General features: G+C 39.8%; 3 protein-coding genes and 1 long non-coding RNA gene across 7 annotated transcripts; 2 read left to right on the top strand and 2 right to left on the bottom strand.

Annotated features, from left to right (window-relative positions):
* Positions 1-941: 941 nt before the first annotated feature.
* lamp1a (lysosomal associated membrane protein 1a) lies at positions 942-8,282 on the top strand. The gene is made up of 9 exons (XM_054771621.1): positions 942-1,298; positions 3,450-3,556; positions 3,658-3,877; positions 5,162-5,323; positions 5,407-5,600; positions 5,661-5,786; positions 5,856-5,922; positions 6,002-6,166; positions 6,655-8,282. Exons 1-9 carry the CDS (start codon positions 1,241-1,243, stop codon positions 6,792-6,794), a joined length of 1,239 nt encoding a protein of 412 aa, XP_054627596.1. The 5' UTR covers positions 942-1,240; the 3' UTR covers positions 6,795-8,282.
* grtp1a (growth hormone regulated TBC protein 1a) lies at positions 7,919-11,949 on the bottom strand. Of its 4 annotated transcripts, none has more exons than XM_054771623.1 (8): positions 11,540-11,949; positions 10,687-10,838; positions 10,450-10,608; positions 9,587-9,696; positions 9,215-9,311; positions 8,927-9,099; positions 8,603-8,788; positions 7,919-8,527 (listed from the first exon to the last, which is right to left on the bottom strand). In XM_054771623.1, exons 1-8 carry the CDS (start codon positions 11,605-11,607, stop codon positions 8,432-8,434), a joined length of 1,041 nt encoding a protein of 346 aa, XP_054627598.1. In that variant the 5' UTR covers positions 11,608-11,949; the 3' UTR covers positions 7,919-8,431. The 4 variants fall into 4 exon arrangements, with proteins under 4 accessions (XP_054627598.1, XP_054627600.1, XP_054627597.1 ...); XM_054771622.1 differs by having other exon boundaries at positions 7,930-8,527; positions 9,572-9,696; positions 11,540-11,948; XM_054771625.1 differs by lacking the exon at positions 11,540-11,949 and having other exon boundaries at positions 7,921-8,527; positions 9,572-9,696; positions 10,706-10,838.
* Positions 11,950-12,373: 424 nt separating this feature from the next.
* On the top strand, positions 12,374-20,194 carry LOC129178549 (uncharacterized). Its single transcript, XR_008569807.1, has 3 exons — positions 12,374-12,450; positions 19,658-19,782; positions 19,860-20,194. It is a non-coding gene; the product is annotated as an uncharacterized LOC129178549 (long non-coding RNA).
* Positions 16,522-21,302, bottom strand: adprhl1 (ADP-ribosylhydrolase like 1). Its single transcript, XM_054770876.1, has 7 exons — positions 20,695-21,302; positions 19,644-19,808; positions 19,437-19,562; positions 18,265-18,405; positions 17,575-17,702; positions 17,375-17,507; positions 16,522-17,301 (listed from the first exon to the last, which is right to left on the bottom strand). Exons 1-7 carry the CDS (start codon positions 20,906-20,908, stop codon positions 17,132-17,134), a joined length of 1,077 nt encoding a protein of 358 aa, XP_054626851.1. The 5' UTR covers positions 20,909-21,302; the 3' UTR covers positions 16,522-17,131.
* Positions 21,303-23,448: the final 2,146 nt, after the last annotated feature.

Raw genomic sequence — 23,448 nt, forward strand, 5'->3', positions numbered from 1 at the left:
TAAGAGGTCACAAAAGACCCCACAACAACATCCAAAGAAGTACAGGCCTCATTTGCCTCAGTTAAGGTCAGTGTTTATGACTCCACCATAAGAAAGACACTGGGCAAAAACAGCCTGCGTACCAGTACCAAGACCACTGCTGAACAAAAAAAAATATTAAGGCTCGTCTCCATTTTGCCAGAAAACATCTTGATGATCCCCAAGACCTTCGGGAAAATATTCTGCGATCTGATGAGACAAAATTTGAACTTTTTGGAAGGTGTATGTGTCCCATTAAATCTGGCGTAAAAGTAACGCCACATTTCAGAAAAAGAACATCATACCAATAGTAAAGTATAGTGGTGGTAGTGTGATGGTCTGGGGCTGTTTTGCTACTTCAGGACCTGGAAGACTGTGATAAATTGAACCATGAATTCTGCTGTCTAGCAAAAAATCCTGAAGGAGAATATCCGGCGATCTGTTTGTGACCTCAAGCTGAAATGAACTTTGGTTCTGCAAGAACCAGGAAGGAAGGGGGCAAACACTTTTTCACACCACTGTGTGTACTGAAGTGTCTACATATTTTGCATTATTGTTTAATTCCTGTATTTTGAACATGGTGTTTCACTTATTGGAATGACGGATGTAGTAAAATAAAATATGGGGGAACTAGTGTGAAACGTGCACAAGTTTATTTGATGTTGCACATGTGTGTGAGTTCTTTGAAACAAAACCTCACGTATAGTGTTGGAATATTGTTCCTGGAAGTGTCATATTTCGAGTGTAAGATGGATGTATCGCCCACATAACCAGCTTAGATTTGTGCAATACAACTTAAGAGGCATATTATGTAGACACATGGGACATATTATTTACACACTCAAGAGAACTTTTTATTGTCATTTTGTGGGCGTCGAGCTGTCAAGTATCGCGTGGACGGCGCTCGGGTGCGCGCTCACGTGACATGCTACCAGTTCACATGACGCTTCAAAGCTTTCGTTATCAGAGGAGCAGTGGCCAATAGTAAGCATCTGCGTATAACGCCGTTTCTAACAGCATAGCGTTTAAGGGACTATTCTGACTACAACAAGAAGAACAAGGCCCATTGGCTGTATCAGAACCAGAGTCGCTGAATTTTATAGTCCGTCAAGTCAAGTGCACTTGTTCGGTCGATACGCACAGGCATCGGCGGCAGGCGACCAGCATCTCCACGGCTGGATTCAGTGAGACAAAAACCCCTGTTGTGACAAGACTCGAAAAGATGAAACGCTCCAACGGTTGTAGTGCCCTACTGCTCCTCATCTGCTTTGCGGTGCTAGGTGAGTGTTTTTCGGGCTACATGGAACGACGCTCACATCTCGTCAGCTAGCATAAACTGCTACATAATGCTCGCTACTATAAGATGGCGAACAAACCTTTTCATTCGACATGTTAAGAAATGCTTTAGAGAAACTACGCTGTATTTTAATAATTGTCCCCCCTATGAGTCTTTATTCTACGTCTGTTAATTTAAAAGCATCTTGAAAGCACTGAATGCCCGGCTAAGTAGAAGAAAGGAACTTCCGGTTTGGTTGTCGTCATCAAAGAATACACTATGACTTAGTTGTCTTTTAAGTTTCACCAATTCAATCACTTGTCTGTTTTGCTCTCAACATGCATCACTCTACATTTCAACTGCATTCTATATTAATTTAACCTACAGGTTTTGTTGATGTTATGCAACAGCTACAGCTTTGTTGTCATCTGAGAACTTCATGTGACTAGTGTTTGTATGCTGCTTTGTTATGCACACAGAACTATGCGCTTCTTTCTTTACCCAGTGCCCAGCTGCTGACCAAGGGAGTGAATAAACCCGTGTATCTTTTTTTGGATAGAAATATACTATCAGGATTTATTTCTGATAGTAAACCACATCTCAGAACTGAAAAGGAGTGTCATTTTTTGTTTCATTATACAGAGTTCTACTTAATGATCGGATTTCAGGGTTGTCAAAACTGTCAGCAGTATGTTTACAAAGTGAACATGTCAGGTTCAAGTTTAAGCAGGCAGCACTGGAAGAAAGGTGTGATTGAAGTATGAGATTATTTGATGAGTTTTTTTAATCCTATATATATATAGCAAAATTGATATCGTTATGTTGCAAATAACCTGCGACCCTAGTGAGGATAAGCGACATAGAAAATGGATGGATGGATGTTGAAAATACGTTTTTTTCTTTTCTGAACACAAAGAAGCATTACGTTGAATGTCAACTACAGTATTCAATATGGAGAAGTAATTTGATGAAAGTTCTGAGTAAATAAAACTTCCATATAAATATATACTGTGAAAAAGAGGGATTGTGGTCTTTTTCAACTTGTGGGGCAAACTGACTTGCTTTATTTTTAATTGATTTTTTTCTTAAGGATGTGGGATTTAAAGGGATAGTTCGGATTTTTTGACATGAAGTTGCATGACATCCCCATCAGCAGTGTAGTCCATCAACCGTGACTAACCCCCCCCCCCCGCCGAGTTATGTTCGGATTTCAGTAATGAGGAACGTAGTTCCGGTAAGTTGGTGGGGCCACTTCAGAGTTTGGCTTCGCAAAACAATATGCCTATATATAGAGTATATACTCTTAAGTGGCCCCACCAACTAATCAGAATTATGTTTCTCATCACCGAAATCCGACCACAACTCTGCTCATGGGACAAAGTGGTGGGTAAGTCACTGTTGATACACTACACTGCTGATGGGGATGTCCTACAACTTAATGTAAAAAAAAATCTGAACTTTCCCTTTAAAGGCTTGGAAGCAGTAAGAGTAAAAAGCTCCTACACACACACAACACACACACACACACACACACACACACACACACACACAGAGCATGTACATGCATGCTGCCAGTTTCGAGGGTGTTCCAGTATAAGTTTGGTGCCAAGTACAATCAGTTAGTAAAACCTACATAGTGATTATGTACTCCCTTTTTAGCAGGGAATACTACCTCTGTTAGAAATTAAGTTCTGCCTAAAAAATAAAAAAATGGACACTTTCCATCCCCTTTGCAAAAAATTAATTCATTTGAAAAATCCTTTGAAACATTTAAAGCCTTTGTGACATAATTCCGGACCTGTCGAGAGACATCTAGCGGCCGTATTGGTAACTGCGTCACAGTGAATGTAGGTCATGTAAGCAACGTTGTTGTTGAGCAATAAGCCTTCATCTAAAATGGAAGGACGAATAGCAACAAGAAAGATGGCAAAAATGTTATTCATGTAAAAAAAAAAATTATATTCAACACATAGTTTGATACATACATTGTCATATTTTGTACTGTGCTCTGGGTATATTAGTTACAATTTTAACAAACATGTTTAACTCCAATTTTAACAAATAAACATGTTTTATTCACCTTATTTTATGAATTATCTTTGTAGGAGAAAATGTCAAAAGTATATATTTTTTCCATTCTATTCTCTTACTGCAGGCTGCATTCAAGCTGTTACTCTTGAAGTGAGGGAGAAGAACTCTACATGCATCAAGCTGGAACTCTCTGCATTTTTCTCCATCACGTACAACACCTCCAGTAGCGCGGTACGTACAGCAGAAAATACTATATTTATACGTCACTGATTCATTTTAGCAGCCTCTCTACTTTCAAAACCACAGTGACTCAACCACCTGTCTTTCCTCAGAGAACTGTGCAAGTGCCACTGCCCAACACCACCACAGTCGATGCAGCAAGTAGCTCGTGCGGCACAGATGGCAGCTTACCATGGCTGGTGGCGACGTTTGGATCTGGGCATGCTCTGGGGCTGAGCTTCACAAGCAATGGAAGTCTTTACAGTGTAGATAACCTGACGCTGCAATACAATCTCAGTGACTCTTCTATTTTCGCTGAGGCCAACAGCTCTGGTGAGAACTCAACATTTCTTGAACAGTGCACAGCATAAGTTGATCTCTGCGTAGGAGGTTGTTCTTTGGAATGTGTTTATTAATTTATGTTGGTATTCCTTGGCTACTGTTTGACATATAATATTCAATCTTCCCTTTTTAAATTTTGGTTTAAACGTAAAAAACAAAACTGTTCTGTCGTATCGATGGCCAAACCAAATTTCATAGTTAGCAATTTAAATTTAACATGGAAAGTCCTGTTTAACATATTCAAGGCTAATATTGAAATTCCGGATTTGGGAAAAATGTAAAATCCTCTTAGTTATAAAGATCCCAGATTGTAGTGGTTTACTCTTGGATTTTGCAGGGGATTCATGTGCAAGACTTGACATGTATTTGGTGAAGCATTTCAGCATTGTTGATAAATGTCTTTCAAATGGTTTGTACAGGAGCATGTTACTAAATTTTTGGATCCAAGACAAGTTATTATTCATTCACAAACTATTATTCATTCATTCATTCTACAGCGCATCGTGTTCAGGGTTGTGGGGAAGCTTGAGCTTATTAGGGATAGTGCCGATCCGATCCAACCCGATACCAGCATATTTGACATATTGGAAATTTCCGATCCAGCCACATCTGTGCTTTAATGTCAGCAAATGTAACCAGAGGAATATCAGCAAATGTAGCCAAGAGTATCGGGTGAACATAGCTGTCTCCAAACATGCACCACAGCCGTCCTCCTCACGTGTGCCACGCACGCACACACGCACGCACTCACGCAGGCTGGCACATACACATGGCCACACACTGCGACTGATGTTTTGATGGCCACACAAAATAATCTGTCATCACAAACGCTTAACACTACACAAAATGCAGGGTCGCAACAATATCATAGAGTATCATAGAGATTGGTTTATTCCAACTTCATATAAAATCAACAGCAATGATGATAATCTAGCGACCCAGAAGTTACGTGCGATTTTAAGAGTTCCGTGTTGTCTATCTGTAAAGCCATGAACATGTCAGCCTGAGCACTTGTGTGTGTGTGCTGTTTTGCAAGTTTTGTTGATATTTTTCAAGCAACATTTGCTGATATTCTTTTGGCGAAGTTGCATTTTCAAGCAAACAGTTGTTACATTGGAATTTATCGTATCGGCAGATATCCGATTTCAGGGATCAGATCGTAAGTGAAAAAATGTGGATCGGTGCCTCCCTAGAGCTTATGCCAGATGAATTTGGATGGGAGGTGCGGTACACCTGTTCTGGTCACCCGTCAGTCACATCTTTTTTTCCCTTCAGATGTGGTCACTGTTGTGTCAGCTACCGTTGGAATCTGGGCAGTGATCAACACCACCTACCACTGTGTGAGCGCCATCTCTGTTGTAGCCGGGGGACAAATGGTCACATTCTCTGATATGAGACTTGAGGCGTACATGCCAGGAAATGAGCTGAGTTCAGCTGGTATGACATTTCTTGTCTTCATAGGTTCTGTTCTGTCTAGGCTACTGGCTGTGTCTTGCTAACTTGTCCTCGCTTTGTCACAGAAACTGTGTGCTCAGCAGATCAAGCCAGCACTACTGCCCCTACCACCACTGCCCGAACTCCAACTACACCAACTCCAGAACCAACAACACCCCAACGAGGAACGTACTCCGTTAGCAATAATGGCACAATTTGTTTCTTGGCCCAAATGGGACTACAGCTCAATTTCTCCTACTTCTCTCAATCACAGAATAAGGTATTATAAATATTTGAATTGTTTTGTTTTGTATCCAGGTAACATGTTTTGTTATTTCAGACTATACAAGAAATTTTCAATCTCACCCCAAATCTGACGACTTCATCTGGATCATGTGAAGACAGCAGGGCTACCTTAAATCTGACTCAGGAAAGAAGTACCACGCTCAGCTTCATTTTCACCACGGTAATTGTATATTTCGATTTTTGTGCGTTCTCTAGCTACTCAAATTATTAATCCAAATTCTCTCTGCAGAACTCCACAACCAACAAATACCACCTTAGCGGGATTATCTTGTTTGCCAATTGGTCTGATATGACAGGTATTACACGTGCTTGTACAATAGTTTCTCTCATCTGATTTACTCAGAAAAATTAAGAGACACAAATCTATCTGTCCAGTTCCTTTCTTAGCTGGGAACACCAGCCTTGACTACATGGGGACAACACTGGGACGCTCCTACATGTGTAACGCAGAGCAAACGTTTGTTGTGGAAAACTTCTCTTTGAACACATTCAGACTGCAAGTTCAAGCCTTTGGAGTCACCAGCAACCACTTTTCCACAGGTAAAAAAAAATTAAATGCTCATTGAGCTTTAATTGTATGAGCAAAAATAATTTGACACCTCCACATCCTACATACAGTAATATGGAATGGAATATGGCGTTTTTACGGCTATAAGTTAACAATCCTCTGTAAGACTTCCTATAAGAATTCTACAGCATGACTGGGATTTTGTCCATTTTGTAATGCAGAAGAAAATTTGTGAGGACAGAGGTCACTGATGTTTGACGCAATCTGTTCATTTCAAAGATGTTTGGTGGGGTTTAGATCAAGGCTCTAAAATCTTGAAAAAAAACCAAAAACTTTTCCCTGATTGAAAAAAATAACTTACCTGATTAAAGTGAACATAAGCTTAAGCTATGGTCGGAGACTCATTAAGTTTTATTGGCTGTAGCTAATAAAATAAAACCTAAATTCAAGTTTGTGGTGTGAAAATGACAAAGCCACTATGAACGCATTGTGACTGTCTATATCAATCTCCTGTCTCCAGCCGAGGAGTGTCAGATGGACCAGGACCAGATGCTCATCCCCATCATTGTGGGAGCATCCCTTGCCGGCCTGGTGCTGATTGTCCTCATTGCATACCTCATAGGCCGCAAGAGGAGCCATGCTGGATACCAGACCATCTGAACATAACTCTCCTCTTAGGGGATCCTGACATGATTGTGTGGAGTGTGACAATTGAGAACGCAATAGACTGCAGACACAACAAGCATTAGAGAATGGAAGCAAATGTCTGCATGTTGCTGTGACATATGGATTCTACAGTTTTTTTTTTCCTTTACTTTTTCCGTGTTGACAAAGAAAAGCCAAATGCAACAGTGTGCATCAAACTGAGTCCATGCTGGAGGCATTTTCAGTCTACAATAGCATTTTTTGTGTGTGTGTGTGTGTGTGTGTGTGTTCACCACAATGGTTGAATCGAAGCAAATGGACCATTGTTTTTTTGAAGACATTTCACCTTTAGTGCAAAAGGCTTCTTCAGTTCTAAAAAAAATGAACGACCACCCTGCATAACAATTTACAAAGGCCACAATGACCACCCTATTGTGGCGGCCTCTCAGGGGCCACTACCACGTACATGAGGGAAAGTAGTAAATAAAACTACAGTTAAAAGTTTATAAAAGGAACAAGCCTTTTGAATGAAAGGTGGAAAGTCTTTAACAAACACTAGTTCAGTTTCAATTCAACCTTTACAAATTACCATAACCAGGATGAGAATCGCCACCTCCCGGTGTTTTAATGATTTCTTTGGAAATATTGAATGATATAACATATGGCTGTTTTTAGCTAAATTACAGATCACCTCTTGCTCCTAGTTATGAGAACATGCGGTAATATGACCTGAAGGATAAAGATTTATTTTTAAGAGATTGAATTTCCTCCTTTTGTAAGAAAAGTGGACAGCTAAGAATGTGTATATTCAAATGTTTCCAATTGAGTGAGCCTATCAGCAAGTGATGAGCCCCACTAGTCTCCAAAAAGGGAAAGATAGGTTGCCCTCATTCTCCCCCAAACATTGCTTTTCAGTGGAGTGACTGCGAGCATTACATCTTGTGCAAATTGAGGCAGTTAAAAATTAATATGAAATATATGTGCTTTAAATCTGTGTGGTGGTCCAGCAGTCCAACTCTGCATTGTTTTCTATTTGGGATATCCTCCGCATCTCTGAGAAGAAACGTTAGAATTTTAGTGATTTGATCTTTATTTTTATAGAAAACAATTTAAACTTGTTTTCGCATTGCACATCTTAGATAATAAACATTTTGGTGGTGATTTGAATATATTGTGCAAGAGTGGTTTTATTAGAGCACTGAGGTTACTTGACAATATCTGACTTGAAAATCACAAACGAAACACTGGAATCATTTGCAAATGCAGTTTAGTTATGCAACACCAACATGTTGAAATGTTGGCTCATGTTATTACATGTACATATTCATGTTGCACATGTACTGATAACATTCAGGATGGCAAAAATACAGCAGGTCTGGTGGTTGTGCTTACAGTGTACAAAATTGATGTGACCTGGCATCTGCTACATCTATTCTCTAGTAAAGTGCCTAACCACATATTAAAGAGGAAAATGCCAACTAAAAAGTGTAAACAATTCTGCTCCTTTCTCATAGCTATAAACATCACATGATCATATTTTTACATTCATGTTGATGTGTGACAATGTTGAGACCTACACAAGGAGGGCACGGTGCAAAGAGCTGGTTCTTCCTCCCATGGAATGTTTAAAGAGCATGAGCACCAAAAAACTGTCAGTTTGCCTCCTGAGCAATGATACGAGCTCGACATGCCGCTCGGAGTTTGGTCAGTGTTGCAATGGAAATACTTCCAGGTTCAGTGAAGATTTTCTAGGAAAGAAAATCAACTCTGGATGAAGACGAGGCAGGTAACTTCAGTACTTGGCGCTTTGCCTTGTAATTTACCTGCATGAATGTGTGACATTCCTCCACAAACGGTCCATGTGTGATCTGTTTGAAAACTTGGCATACATCTTGCAGGGACTGGGCTTGCTGAATCAGAACTCTGTGGTGGTGGATCAGTGTCAGAGCAACACGGTACAGGATTTTAGAGCCCTCATAGAACAGGCAATCCCAAATTCGTAGAACTGTCTGCAGTAAAAGCACATTAACCAGTGAGCACATGAATGCTGAATGCATTACAAATGCATTGTGGATTTCAAACTGTGTGTAGCCTTTTAAGAGAAAGGAGTTGAGTAACATTCCTCCATAAGTCACTGAAGCCCTTACCTCCACTGGCAGAATGTCTATGTAGAGACAGATGAACCACCGAGACACCACCAGGGTCCACATTACGTTGTGATCCATCATGGTCTTCCACACTCTGGGGGACTTGACCTTCACCAGCTCCCCCAACACTTCCTGGTCTGTCTTTAACCCGAGCATGGCTGGACTGTAGTAGTCTGTAAAGCAGATGTGTTTATTACAAAGTATGTCCTGTGGCTTAAGACATTCTTAATGGGAAAAGAGGAACGCACATTTTTGCAAAACTTGACAAGTAAGAGTATGAGTAGACACCTGGTAAGATTTTTCCAAGGAGTGCATCCATCAGCCAAAAAGACTTCTCTTCATCTTTTGTTATGATCAGTAGAAAGCCAGCTATAAAATTCATGCCCTGAGAACAAATGACATTTGCAATCATTAAAAATGTGCTTTTACATCATCAGTGGATGCTACCTGAATATTTAAGGATGAATGAAAGGGTGACTTTAAATTGGAAAAACAGCCTACTGTGCTCTGTTGAAAAATATTTCCCTTCCAAAAACAATGAGCATGGTTGTGTGGACTATAACACAGTCACAAAGACTTTTGTTGGCCATACAAGCTTTGGATTATAAAGAACATTGAAATATACACCTTTGAAAAGACTGTTACCTGACAGTAACCCACAGTGGGATTGTGGTGACCATAAGCCCGCAGCACATTGCACAACGCCTTCTGCAGACACGGGTTGGACGTCTTTTGAAACTGTACATTGTCTGGAAATGTTCTATTCAAGTCTAAAAAAAGAATAAAGAAAGAAAAGACAAATGACAGCACTTAACAGAGCTGAGACCTAGCTGTGGTCTGTATGTACAGTATGTACATATGTATGTTAAATAGTGGTAGTTTTATCTCTACTTACTTGATATGATATTCCTGTGTGATAAATTAGCTCATTTGTACATTTATTACGCTTGTAATCAAAGTTAGAAAGACAAAAACAGGGAACCTTTAAACATATCAATTTTAAGTCCCGCCATTAGGTTTCACTCCCGTCCTGTAGGGGGCCGTAATTACCAAACATTAAAAGCTACTTTTTTGCCATATTTTTTAAGGTTGTTGTGTCCATTTTATTTTTTGAATAAAACTGAAGGATAAAAATACCGTAATAACATTTTAAATAACACTAAAATGTGTCAATTTTCCAATAATTACAGCATATTAGTTGTATGGTTTCCTACAATTTTTTTCTACTTTGGGCTACACCTAGACAATCAAATGTCACCATAATTTGCATATTTGAGCTCCTTAAGACCCACCTGATGACTGACTTAGAAATCGGACAAACAATCACTGGCTTTACCTCCAAGTAAAGCAAATAGAGAATAAGAAAAATATGACAGTGACTTGTAAAATGATCAAATTTTTCAATCCAATTTGCCGCACATCACCAGGTTTGCGTCATTTTGTGGAAAACGGTCTTGATGTGAAGCTGGGGTCTACATGCCGTTTTAAAGTGAACAGAGTATAAAAAAACACCATAAGCAAACCTGTGGAGATGCTCTCTACCAGTTTGGGGTCATGCTGAGCTACAAGCAGGGACTGGTAGTAGCCTGCGTTCTTCTCCAGCTGGTCTTGAGCCCCACTAGTTGCCATCCAGATGAGGGCTCGGTGCTCATTGGGTACCCCTTTGCGGATGTAACGCTTTACTGAATTGGAAGAAAAACATGGAAGTTTAATGCTTAACTTGACAAGGCCATTGTGACACTTGCACGTTTCACACTCACGTTTTACATTTCTCTGCACCTTGTTTTTGCCCTTCAGTAGTTTGGACCACTTAATGGACCTTTGGGTGAGCACAACAAGATACCTGGACATCAACTCTTCATATGACTCGTAGTCAAAGTCTTCTGGGCGCTCAAAGCCATAGGGATCCACCCTGGATGACATATGTATAAATTAGATCATCAATCAATCAAAAAACATAGCCTAAACTAGTTTAGGACAATGTTTTATGTATGTGGCAAAATATACTGTACAATGGTGAGAGTGGGTGGCTCAAACCAGTGCCTTTAAGATGGTTAGGTAACATGTTAATCTCGCTTAGCTTAGCCCTTTCACAAGAGTCAAGACGTCTCTGTAGAAAACAAGTATGTGGTTGCACACTACATGTGTCCAACATGTTTAAGCCCTGCTGACCCAGATGATGAAGGCAAAGTTATATTTAAATGTCAGTAGTGTGTAAATAAAGGCCAAAATAAAGTTCTTATTGCCAAAACAGAAACAAGGCTTCAGTGATGCAGGTAACCATGAAGTAGGTGGACGATGCTGGGTTGACAGGTTACTCCTTTAAATAAAATAAAAAAAACAAAACGTGAAGATGTGGGACTAATTTGCAGTGGTGTCATTAAAAAAGGCAAGAAAGTTATTGGAAACAGCGCAGGTTTACATTCCAAGTTATCGCGATATTCAAGTCGTGTTCTATGGTGAGTAAGGTAGCCATTATATAAGGTAAAAGTCTACATTGCCCAGTAAACTTTACTTCAAAAGTTCTGACTTACACTAATATTTAACCTTTAGAGTTATCGGGTTCATAAGTATGCTTTAAAGGCGTTAAAATGTAATGTTAAAGCACGTTACCTGTTCACTCGGTCTTTGGCTGTGCCGCCATAGGAGCTAGTCCCGCCGGTCGTCTTGTTCTTTTCCATGTTCTCTTCTGTCTTCTGTCTCTTCTTTCTAAATTCACTCGACCCGACACTCCAAGTAGAACTTTCGGGTAAAGTTCATTTTTTAGCTACACGCTTAACTCGAGACATAGCAGTCCACCAGCGCGATTGCCATATGGAGAAAACTTTGTTTGACTTTTACCGCCATTCACATGCACCTGCTGCTGACTTCCTCGCTACCTCAAAATACAACAATACCCTTCCATTGATCTCTAGAAACGACATCCAAACGTGGTGGGGGATGCTCTTCGCCGATTCCAGCTAAGGATCCGCTTTAGGATCCCGAGAACTCTGTGGAAGGTTTCGCACTCGTGACGCATGCTCCGGGGCATGTCAATCAGCTCTCATGGTGCCTTCAAGGGAATTGCGTAATATGGAACCATATCACTAACGTGCTGTTTTTTAAAGAAATTCAGTAGCTAACAGCTTATTGCACTCAGAATGGGACGTTAGTACACTTACAATTTAAAATTACCCCTTATATATATATATATACGTACATAATTGGTACTACCTCTAATATTATAATCACACCACGAACTCTCTTATATAATCTCCCAAACGATAAAATATCTTCATAATAATTAATCATAGATAGGCTCCAGCATAGCTCGAGCCTAGTGAGGCCAAGCGGTATAGAAAATGGATTGATAGATAATTAATCATCAGGGACGTTTAAATGTATTAATTTCAACATATAATGGTGAAGGCAGCAAGACCAGTGAGTAACCACGCCTTTTTCCACTGCAGCCTGCGGCTCAGGAGGAGCACATGTAAATAGAGGATGGGTGTAAAACAGTAAAACACGTCTGCTCCACCTTTAAGGTAAATACACTGATAAAACATTGCTCAAGAGAAAAATGATATGCACCTCTCAGCCATTTAAATTATTTTAAATACTGTGAGTCATTATTTGTGTTAGCCTTCATGTTTGAAAAATACATGTGTAAGAGGGATTCAAGTTCAACGATTTGTCATTGTATCCTGTTCTACATCTACAGACACCCCCACTAGTTATTATCATATAGAAGGTCTATTGGTTGATCTCTTACCGTCTTGTGAAAATATAATCCAAATGCAAACTTCTGATGGCCTGTGGAAGTACGAAGTATCTGTGTTTTATGATTGTGGTGAATATCTGTGAATGTGTGGATGTATCATTTTGCAAATCGTTCATATTTGAAGGCTGAAATGAGTGCAGCCATAGTGATAATGGGTCTAAAACCTGTCAAACTACCTGTTTTAAAACATTTTCGAATTGTTTAAGCTATTAAAACATTGTTTTGGGGTTGGGTTTGACCACTTGAGGGCGTCACAGTAACAATAAAAATATAGATTTGTGGTTACTGCAATGGATAAAATGCGGGACTGATTCATAGTAGTAGATCATTGTTTAAATCGTGGTAGAAATGTGAGTTTTTAGCATTATGGATTTTGTCATTAGTTCCCTTATAGCTAAGGGAGTTACCAAACTATTGAAAAATACCCATATAAGAAGTGTAATACTAGTAATATATATATTTAATACATAAAGCATATTTCTTTTGACACAGTTTCCATTTCCTTGGTGAATCATATTTTCTGGAATAAAGTCCGAAATCAGCTGCAATGTTGACACTGACCTTAATGGCACACTCATTTTAGCACCTTGGCCTACAAAATATAGTCACCGTTTATTTAATGATTACACAGCTCAGAGGATGCACACTCACATATGCGAAAAGCATCAAACACACTTAAAAAAATCTCCTTTAATTGGCGGCAAGGGTAGTGTAGGGGGCAATATGGTAAAGGTACTGGATGAAGAAGAAAACACAAAAATGTTGTTCAATCATCTCATCACAACGTTTGATAAATGATAGATGCCCAAATATATTTGACCAAGTTGTAGAAACATGTTTAAAATAACTGAAAGGATTGTGAATTTATCAATTAGTTGTTTTTTCAAGGCATTCAAACAGTTCATGGTAATGAATTGAACATTCAGCATCTCTCAGGCTATTTCTTGACAAGTGTGAATTATCTTCTAACCATCTTAGAAAGTAAAGGTGTCAGTAAAGCGTATAACTTTGGGTTTATATGTTTGTTTGACAGAAGGGTCCCCGTAGTTTATTGTTGTGTACTTTGGTCTCTGAGTTTTGTTAGTCATCTGTAATTGAATTTGATCAGGTGATCTTACAACAGGAGGCGTCACCTCAAACACTGGCCTACTGGAAGTGACCGAAGATGGTTGGCAGCTTTGTGCTGCTTCTGCATATTCCATGTCTGCCACTGATATGTCTCCTTTACCTTCTACATGCTGCTCATGTTTGAGCTTAAATGTTATTTCTGCTTCTTTATTGTCTGTGGCGGCATGAACACTTGGTGTTTTGATGTCAAGAGGACATGATTCTTGAAAACTTTCTTCAGTCCTTAATGCAATTTCAGAAGCATTTGTAGAAAAGCTAGACGGTGAAGTCAAAGGAATATCTGTGTGCAGTGCTAATTGACAGGAGACATACATCTTGTCATCACCTTGTTGAGAGTCAAATCTATAAACATGTGGTATGACATACTCTGGCAGCCCTCTTTGAGCAGCTCCACCCCAGAGTGGGTCTGGGTCATCCACCACGTCTTTCCCTATTAAACTGTAGTCTGTACCAACAGACCGTCTCCCAAAATTGGGATCTTTTTCAATCTTTTTCATGTTTAGGCTGGCTGAAATCTCATCTCTCTTAAAGTCTTGTTTCGGAGAAGAATCCCTACATGTGGACCATAAAATGGAGTATGGCAGCACAATTGCTGTATGCCACTTGTGTGGGGGATCTCTGTGCAGCACACACATGTAGGGCTCAGGGAGGGACCACTGCATTACACTGTTAAAACTGAGGGTCTCTAGACTGGCATACTTTTCTGTGGTACACATATTTTCTTCTGTAGTCTGTATTTTACCTGAACTCCAGCACTGTGCATTATCTTTCATGCCATGCAATGAATAGTTATTGCCCCCCAAATGTGTCTGCATTTGGCCTACTTTCAATTGGAGATCTATTTTTTCTTTCTCTATCCCATTTGTTGTCTGATCTGATGTCAGCCACTGTCTTTCACTTTCAGATTGAACCACCTGACAGTGATTTTGTTTGTGAGCCACTCCATCCACTTTCTGTTTGTGCTGAATCTCACAGCAAGCCACCGTGTGTTTTACACTGACTGTCCCAGGAGGTCTCTCACGTGAATATTTTGGGTTGATTCCTTTGCGTACAATGGCAATGTTCTCAAACTTTTCCATCAAGGAGGACAGCACGATCTCTTTTCTAATTAGCCTTGATTTGATTGCCTGCTGCTTCGGTGTCTTCATTCCAGTTTCCTTCTGCTCAGTTATGGCAAACTTGGCCACAATATCCTTCACAGTGCTGCCTCTTTTCAGTTTTTGATCTCTTCTTTCTTTGCTCATCTTGCAAATATTGTGTCCACCATCTTGGTTGTGATACTCATCACCTGCTGTTCTTCTGCTGGACAACAAAGTTCCTACCTCCCTTCTGTGGGTGATGGCAGGTTTGGGGGTGGACCTCAGGAACTTGGACTGGAGGAGCCGGAATGGAGTAAGACGCCGAAGCATGGGGTCTTGTGCGCTTTTATTACCTGCAGATATTCTTTGATGATGCTTTTCTTGGTGTCCAGACCAGCTTTTTTCGGAGGTCTTAGAAATGGTCCCTCCATCGGGGAGCTGAATCACTGGTATGTGGCTTGTTTTAAGTTCAGTCTGCTCAGGAGAAGGACAGTCCCTCTTTCTATCAGAGGAAGCAGCAAAAACTACATTCTCCACATCTTTGCTTGTGGTGGCCCTGTTGGGAAGTTCCTGTGTCAGGTAATGCAGGAGGCTCTCCAGAATCCCTCGGAGCTCCCGGCGACAGTCACGGTGTCTTAGCAACTTCGTCAACATAGTGGCATCAGGGCTGATACAGGCTTTCTGAGAATCTGGTCTATAGAGAATAGAGGATATGCAAAACTTAATCCACATGACTGTGTTCATATTAGCCGACACTGATAGGTATGAAGTCATTCATCTGAAAAAGTAGAGTGTTCTATGAGCTGTGCGTTTTAATTGTGTATGGTAGTAACAGTGAGACTCAGCTGCCAGAACCATAGAAAGTAAATGCAAGCCAGGCTGCTATACAAATACAGTATACTGCTATACTGCCATCTCCTTAATTATTACCCATCCGTGTCTGTCTTGGATCATACAGAAGAATCAAAATCCAGAGTTATCCATGTCAAATATGGTTTCAGATAACAAACGGTTTCTAAAAACCTTTCAGTTATGTCTGTTAATAAACTACAGAAATGTTAACAAAAAGTATTACGACCAATGGAATATGAGTGTGACCGGTTGCTACAGTCTGGTTGTATAAAACCCAAAAAACGTCCATGACAAAGTGTGACGAGTGAGTTAGTTTCTTTGTGTGTACAGAAAAAAGGAAAACTAACAAAAATAGAAACATGGGCATTGGGACATTTTTTAACTCTTTTTAAAAAGTCAATTGACGACAACAATGAATTCCACACATAATTAAATTAAATTAAAATATTAATTTCATGTTTTCAAGTCTGGTTTTATAAAACTTAAAAAATGTCACAAAAAATGCTCTTTTAGGAAAAAAAATTATAAAATATTCATATTTGATATGTGTTCTAGCAGCATTGATTAGTTTAAGCAGCATTGATTAGTTCATAGATCATTTGGGTTAAAGAAAATTCAAATATTAAAGTATCTAGAAACATTATTATAAGAGGAAGAGAGACAGACTTCATATACAGTATCTAAGAACATTTTAATCATCACTATGTTATGGTTATTTCCCATGCTTTACTAACAGTTTTGTCATAGTTCAAATCACCAATCACATGGCTGCCTTTGCACTCAACGACACTCACGTCAATGTTATGCACAGATTACAGTTAGATTGCTCTCAAATGTAGTTATATCATTGGGTGCTTATACTATATATATACTATATATACTATATTTATTAGGCAATATATTGATATTATGAGATGGATTATTGCATGTTTTATGTATTTTACCATTGTCCCACTATCTGGAAAAATCTTGCACTGGACTCAAATGTTAATATAAGTTAACATTAAGCAATAGGGGTTTAGAGTTAGGATTATCCTCATTTGCAATAGTTTACTAAAACGTTTAATTCTCCCCACTGCAATCCAATATACAAGCATTCATTCATCTTAAAATCCATGTTACATCATAGGAGATCCACTTTATGTGGAATACATGCTTGTCAGATGCATATAGACAAATGCTGAACAGGATAGCCTAACCTTTCTTATTTTTGTGATTCGTGAAATATACTTAGGTGGTTTATGGATGGCAAGACCAAGGGGGAGGGGAGAATGAAGGACATGTTACATTAGAAAGAGGATCTACCAAAGAGGACTAAAGGACAGTGCAGGGGCGAGAGGTCTTTGGGTCGTGCAGTTCTTCTGATAGAGCCAATAGGCAGCAGTTTTACTTGTCTATGCACTTCTCTGCAGATGCTGCTTTGTAAAGCGCCTGTCCAAGCTCCTCCAAGCGTTCCCTTTTGTCTAAATCCTGGTATAGGCTTGAAGGAACTTGATTTACACCATACATAAGGCCATAGAGGCAACCAGCGATCAGGCCTGTGGCTTCACTCTCCCCTAAAATAACAGACAAGACTCAGTGAGGTCATCTGTCGAATCTACTCATTTTAAAAATGTCTGAACAACTCACCTCCGTGGAACATGGCTCTTCTGCACAGTTCAGCCCAGTTGCTTCCTGCAATCAGGAGGGCATCATAGGCTATCATCGGGGCATCATGTCCCCTCCGGCCAGCACGTCCCTCTGAACTCCATCGCTTATACATCTGAACCAAAATGAATGTGATGTAATATAAGTAAAATTCTTAAATACATTTTAAAGGAGAGACTTACCTTATCTGTGTCGTCAGCATCGTAGCGATTGTCAGCCAACGGTTTATTCTGACCTTCTTTTTCTAGTTCCCTTTCTTCCAAGTAAAACTGCCACTTAGCCTCAAAGTAGAACCAGTTTTCCTGATATTCTGTATAGAAACGTACATTTAAAAAAACAACCATCGGCTAAGTTACCATTTTCTGCTAGATACTGTATGTGTACTGAACTCCAAAATCTTTTGAATGATCCAGTATACAACACTGACCCGAATATAAGACGACCGCCAATGATTTTTTTTTTAAATCACATTTTCATTATCAGCTAAATAAAAACGGGTAGATTACAATTGAAAAACTACAATCAGATTTCTTACCTACTTGACAGTTGTTTGGCTTCATTGATCGCTATTATATTAAACTTGGGAATAAAACTCGTCCTTTGTTAGTGCTTTAATTGCCCAAACTTTGAGGCACTTTTTAATGCAGGTCTCTGCATCACCGCTGTATCTCTCCAGATCACTTGTTTGTGTGTGAGGGACAGGATGAAAAGCTCTGATGCACCTGGAGACATTTCTAGACTGTAGATCAAATCAAATATAAGACAACCTGTCTTTTTCAGGCTTTTTTCTAGGAACACAATGCTGTCTTATATTGAGGTCATTATGGTATAACTGCATCTCTTTTGAAACATGAACAGAAACCTAGTGTTACCTGCCATATGTCTTATAGTCTTCCTGCAGTACTCCTCAGCTCGAGGGATGACTTTCATGAGCTCACGGCCCCAAGTTGCAAGAGGTTTTCCCTGGATTGCAAAGGATGCAAACAGCGCTGTTGTCAGGGAACCCAGGAAGCCTGAAGCAAATTAATGACACCGTCTGTGTCATATCCAACTCAGTAGTCAGGTCCAAAACGTAATACTTGTAGGTTGAACATACTCTGCAATTTGTGGTTATCATTACAGTATTCCCTCGTTTGTCATGGGTGATAGGTTCCCAAAATAGCCCGCAATAAAGGAAATCCGTGAAGTAGGCAACTTAATTTGTTTACAATTATTCTATATGTTTTAAGGCTGTAAAACCCCTAACAATACACTTTATACACTTTTCTCAGACAGACATGAACATTTTCTCACATTTCTATCGTTTAAACACTCTCAAAGTAAAAATTTCGTTTGAATTTTAATGATCAATCTACTAGGTTGGACACAAGAAATTATTCCGTGACTCACGCATATTTACTCCTCCGTGCCTTGTCCTGGCGCCGTTCGGCTCTAGTGTTTTTGTACCCTTGTTAAAACATACTCAAAACTCCTCCTCCTCGTCCTACTCCTTGAACCAAAGATTCATTTAGCTGGTTAGTTTATTCTTCTTATTCTATTGTTTATTGTCTCTTAGCAAGCAGCTCACACAGTTAGTTAGTTTGCTAACAGCTATTGCCCACAACAGGGAACGGCACGAAGGAGATTGGCTGTAGACCATTGTCAATCAATCGGTACACAGAACACAATGGGCAGGTTCTCCTTTAGCCAGTAAAGACTGTTGTGGCTCTATATTTAGCCAGCTGTTGTCTACTGTGGGTTCCTAATATGCTCGTACATGTAAACACATATTGACAACAAGTGGAGCTGCAATGTCTTCAACTCTCACATGAGTATACAACACCCTCTACTGGTAGCAGTAGTAAATACAATAGCAGACACAACAACAGAGCACCGATAGATTGCTGTAATACACCACAAGGACGCAGAACACAATGCGCGTTCATACACTGTAAAAAAAAAATGCAAAATTACACTTTAAAAAAAATCTGCAAAACAGGTGAACCGGGATGTAGTGAGGGAACACTGTACTGACAAAAATCAGTTTATGTTTAAGTTGCATCACCTGTGGGATGATTGTGAATCATCCTTCCGATCTCAATGCTGACCTCCACTAGGCTCTCTAGTCTCTCAGGTTGCCAGTATCTCATACCCACACACATGGCCTTAGCAGCTGCCCCAAATCCAGACCCTGACCAGACACATGTATTTGCAAACTTTAATAAATTAAACATGTTTTATTAGGAGAGAAGCTTCTCAAAACCCAGAGTACCTTTTTCATTGAAGGGCGTATGCCAAGCAAGGAGAAAATTATGAGGTTTGAGGTGAACACAGCCTTCCACTGTGGCCGGATCAGGGGTTCTGCCCTGGAGAGACACCATGGCTTCAACGTAGAGACGCACCACCTCACGGTACAGATCCTCCAGACACCAGTAATCTGCATGTACACACAAACATGAAGTGACTCTGAGTCATTCATGATTGGCAGGCAAAAGGAAATGTGTGTTTCTGCAATGAACTAAGTTTAGCCTCAGCCTGCAACACCACAGATTAGGACCAGCATGCCTCAAGCAAGTGGAGACACTAACGCACACACAGAGGGGTCAGCTGGGATCCAAGACCACAGCCATCAACAAAAATGTTCTTTCACCTGTTTGAATTGACTTTCATACAAATACTGCTACAAGGAAGAAAGTAATGTAGAACATATTGTTAGATGTTCACGGAAAGTTGGAAAAATTGTATCTATTATAAATCATATCGTCCTCCTCTGAAGAACTCCCTTTCTGCTTTATTTCTGGTCAGAAGATTAAAAGGGAAACACATCCATTAATACAGTCAAATCTTTCAGTCTGGCTGCTATGCCTGTTTGCATCCAAGTGCATGTGTGTCGGCATGCTAGGATGTGGCTAAATGGGGATACCTAATCTCAAAAAATGTCATCACCATATTACTGCAGCCTTGTCTTTGGCTTTAATTGCGTCTGCACTGAAATATGTCGCCAGCAGTGACCAGCTATTGTTGAACGACAGCTAAGCTTTTGTATACTATTTTGAACGTCTCTGTCCTGGTAATGCATTGCTGTCCTTTGGGGGGCTTAAGATGACATTTGAGTGAGGGCATACATATGATGGTCTGTACTTAGATTTGGTTCTGTTGACTGGGTACAAGGATGGTGCATGCTTTCCATTCAGACATATTGTGCAACCGTTTAACATATTTAACCCAACGTTCTATATGAGGAGAAATGGGTTAAGTATTTTCAGTACTGTGGAAAACTGTTGTTAAATGGTAACCTCGCTCAAGATGGATGCTGAACTTACCTGTTATAAGTGCCTCAGCTGTGGTTATGTGCATCAACGTTGCATCACTCAGCGGCCAGTTATCTGGGTCCAGTTTTAGTGCCCCCAGACCGCCCAAGGATGCCAGTTCCTCCTGGATCTTTCTACCTGATGGGCAACTTTCCCAACGGCCTTTTCTGAAGCCCAAGGCATCGCCAACACCACCCAGAACCATACCAGCCTTGAATTTCTCCATGCTCCAAGCACTTTTTGCAATCCTACCCAATATGGGCCACAAGATCCTCCCAAATTCAAAGAACTTCTTTCAGCCGAAGAGCTTCTCAACCACCTCAAAATACGCAGTTAATAAACAACTGAGTAGAGATTATCACCACACAGTTTCTTGAAAGACATATTTCCAGTGCCAGTGGTGTTGATGCCGTTGTTTCTTTACCAGCTTTCCAATCTCTATCACCTTCTCTATCAAGGGTGGCCACTCACATCAAAGTGTCAGTGTTATCTTCCATAGCTTCTTTATGCTGGGCCAGAGTATGTTAAGCTGGAATCAGGTGTCTCCTAAAAAGGCAATCCCCTTGGCTCCACAGCCTACAAGCCAGATGACTCAGTTTGGGGTGGTGATGGTGGGCTGGACATGCTGTGAAAGATGCTAATGTGCTTCTCGTCAGATGGCAGTGGACATTGTTGATATTCTACGCCACCCCGCAGAAATATGAAGCATCACCCTAAATGATGCCCCCCACTTCTTCAGTCCAACCATTTTTCAGTGGATCTCTAGTCCTTGATTATTTTAAACATTAACCCACCCCCTTGGAACATGTCTGCACTACATCCAAGATGTCCCCTCTGTAGTTCACCTGAGACCAGATTTTTCCTGCAAAAATGCTCAAATGCCGTTATTTGAAACTCTTTTGATAATCCTTTTATCCATGTACTCTTGTTATCTTTGCCATTGGTTTGAATGTAGGCCCAAACATAGTCTGAAGTAACAGGAGACAAAGCATTACCAGAAAAGCTTATGATGACGATGATGATGACATAAATAGGAATGCAACCTGAAAAGAGTCAACTGTTGCTGAGCAGACAATTGACTCTCCCTGTCGCTCTCACACACACACACACACAGTGTGCAGCATTGTCTTTAAATGTTTTACATGTCTTTTTAAATACAGAGTGAACCATGTTGGGAAACTTTACAACAAAGTGTACATCAGTATGGTGCTGAATTAATATAGTGCAATATTGGCCAAAGTGCGGCCCAGGGGCTATATGTGTTCTGTGGTGGTTTTTTATTGGCCTTCTAAAACAAATGTAATTATATTAAGAAAAACAAAATTTCTAAAACAACAGCAAAAATGGAAAAAAGAGCAGTTATTTGGTGTCCCATGCGAATGTTTTATTGGCTCACAGCACTTTCTAAAAAAAACAAAATAAAAATGTAAAATTAAAAAAAACCCAAGAAAACCTAATAAAACAACAGCAAATTAGTCAATCATTCATTTTAAGAGAAAATAAGGTGTTATCTTTTGAGAGAAAAAATGTGTAAAATTATGAAGGAAAAATAAATAAATTTAGAGGCCTAAAGTTTAAATATTTAAAGAAATGCTTTTAAAAAAAGTTGTAATATTATGAAAATCAATCAGAAAAATATTATAAAATAAAATCAAAATAGTCAGAGAAAAAAAATATAAGAAGGAAGTTGAAAAAAATTGAAAATGAGAAAGAAATACTCATTGTCACCTATAATACACAGCTTTATAACTTCTTATCTATATCTATCTATCTTTCTATCTTATATACTGTGGTGTGAAAAAGTGTTTTCCCCTTCCTGATTTCTTATTTTTTTGCATGTTTGCCACACTTAAATGCTTCAGATTAACAAACAACAAACAAACAACAGCTTCAGAAATAGCTTTATCACCTTTACCAGACTGATAGCTCTCGATTAATCTCCGTTATGTTTCAACAGGGGGGCAATCACTTTTTCACACAGGGCCATGTAGGTTTATATTTTTTTTTCTTCTTTAATAATAAAAGGTTTCATTTAAAAAATGCATTTTGTGTTCAGTTGTTTTGTCTTTGACTAATATTTAAATTTGTTTGATGATCTGAAACATTTAAGTGTGACAAAAAAAAAAGAAATCAGGAGGGGGCAAACACTTTTTCCACACCACTATATACAGTATATCGTCCGAATTCGGTGAAAAAGCATGTGATCGGCATATGCCGATCACATGCCTTTCAATGCCGATCACCTGTGGCTCGTACGATTGCATTCTGCAGCCTGTATTGACACCTGCGTGCAGTGTAGTGTCTTGCCCCAACATCTTGGGCAACAACTTTCCTTTACACTGCGCAGGCGTGCCAAAACAATAAGAAACATGTCTGCCATGCTGGAACTTACCTGCCAGCACATGCCATGAAAAATATTTTGCGGGGGTAACACATTAAAAAGTTAGGCTTGCGGCGGCAAACCCTACATATCATGTATGGTTGCCAAGACCCGTATTGAGCCGTCATGGATCTCACTTTGCACCCGTATTGTTGCGAGAATCAAACCTAAATAGTTGACAGCTCTAACAGTGATGAAAGTGTCATGATCTGTGGTGCTGCTTTGCTGCCGCCTGTCTGTATCTGGTTGCAGCACACTGCAGACTGGCCTGGGAGGAGCCACCTGGTCACACCTGCAGCCAATGAACCTGGGACTACTTTAGCAGTGCTGTTTGGTGTACATGTTGCGAGATTGTTACCTGCTTCTCACCTGTATCCTGCGTACCC

The sequence above is a fragment of the Dunckerocampus dactyliophorus genome, chromosome 3, assembly GCF_027744805.1.
Source record: "Dunckerocampus dactyliophorus isolate RoL2022-P2 chromosome 3, RoL_Ddac_1.1, whole genome shotgun sequence".
Taxonomy (NCBI): Eukaryota; Metazoa; Chordata; class Actinopteri; order Syngnathiformes; family Syngnathidae; genus Dunckerocampus; species Dunckerocampus dactyliophorus.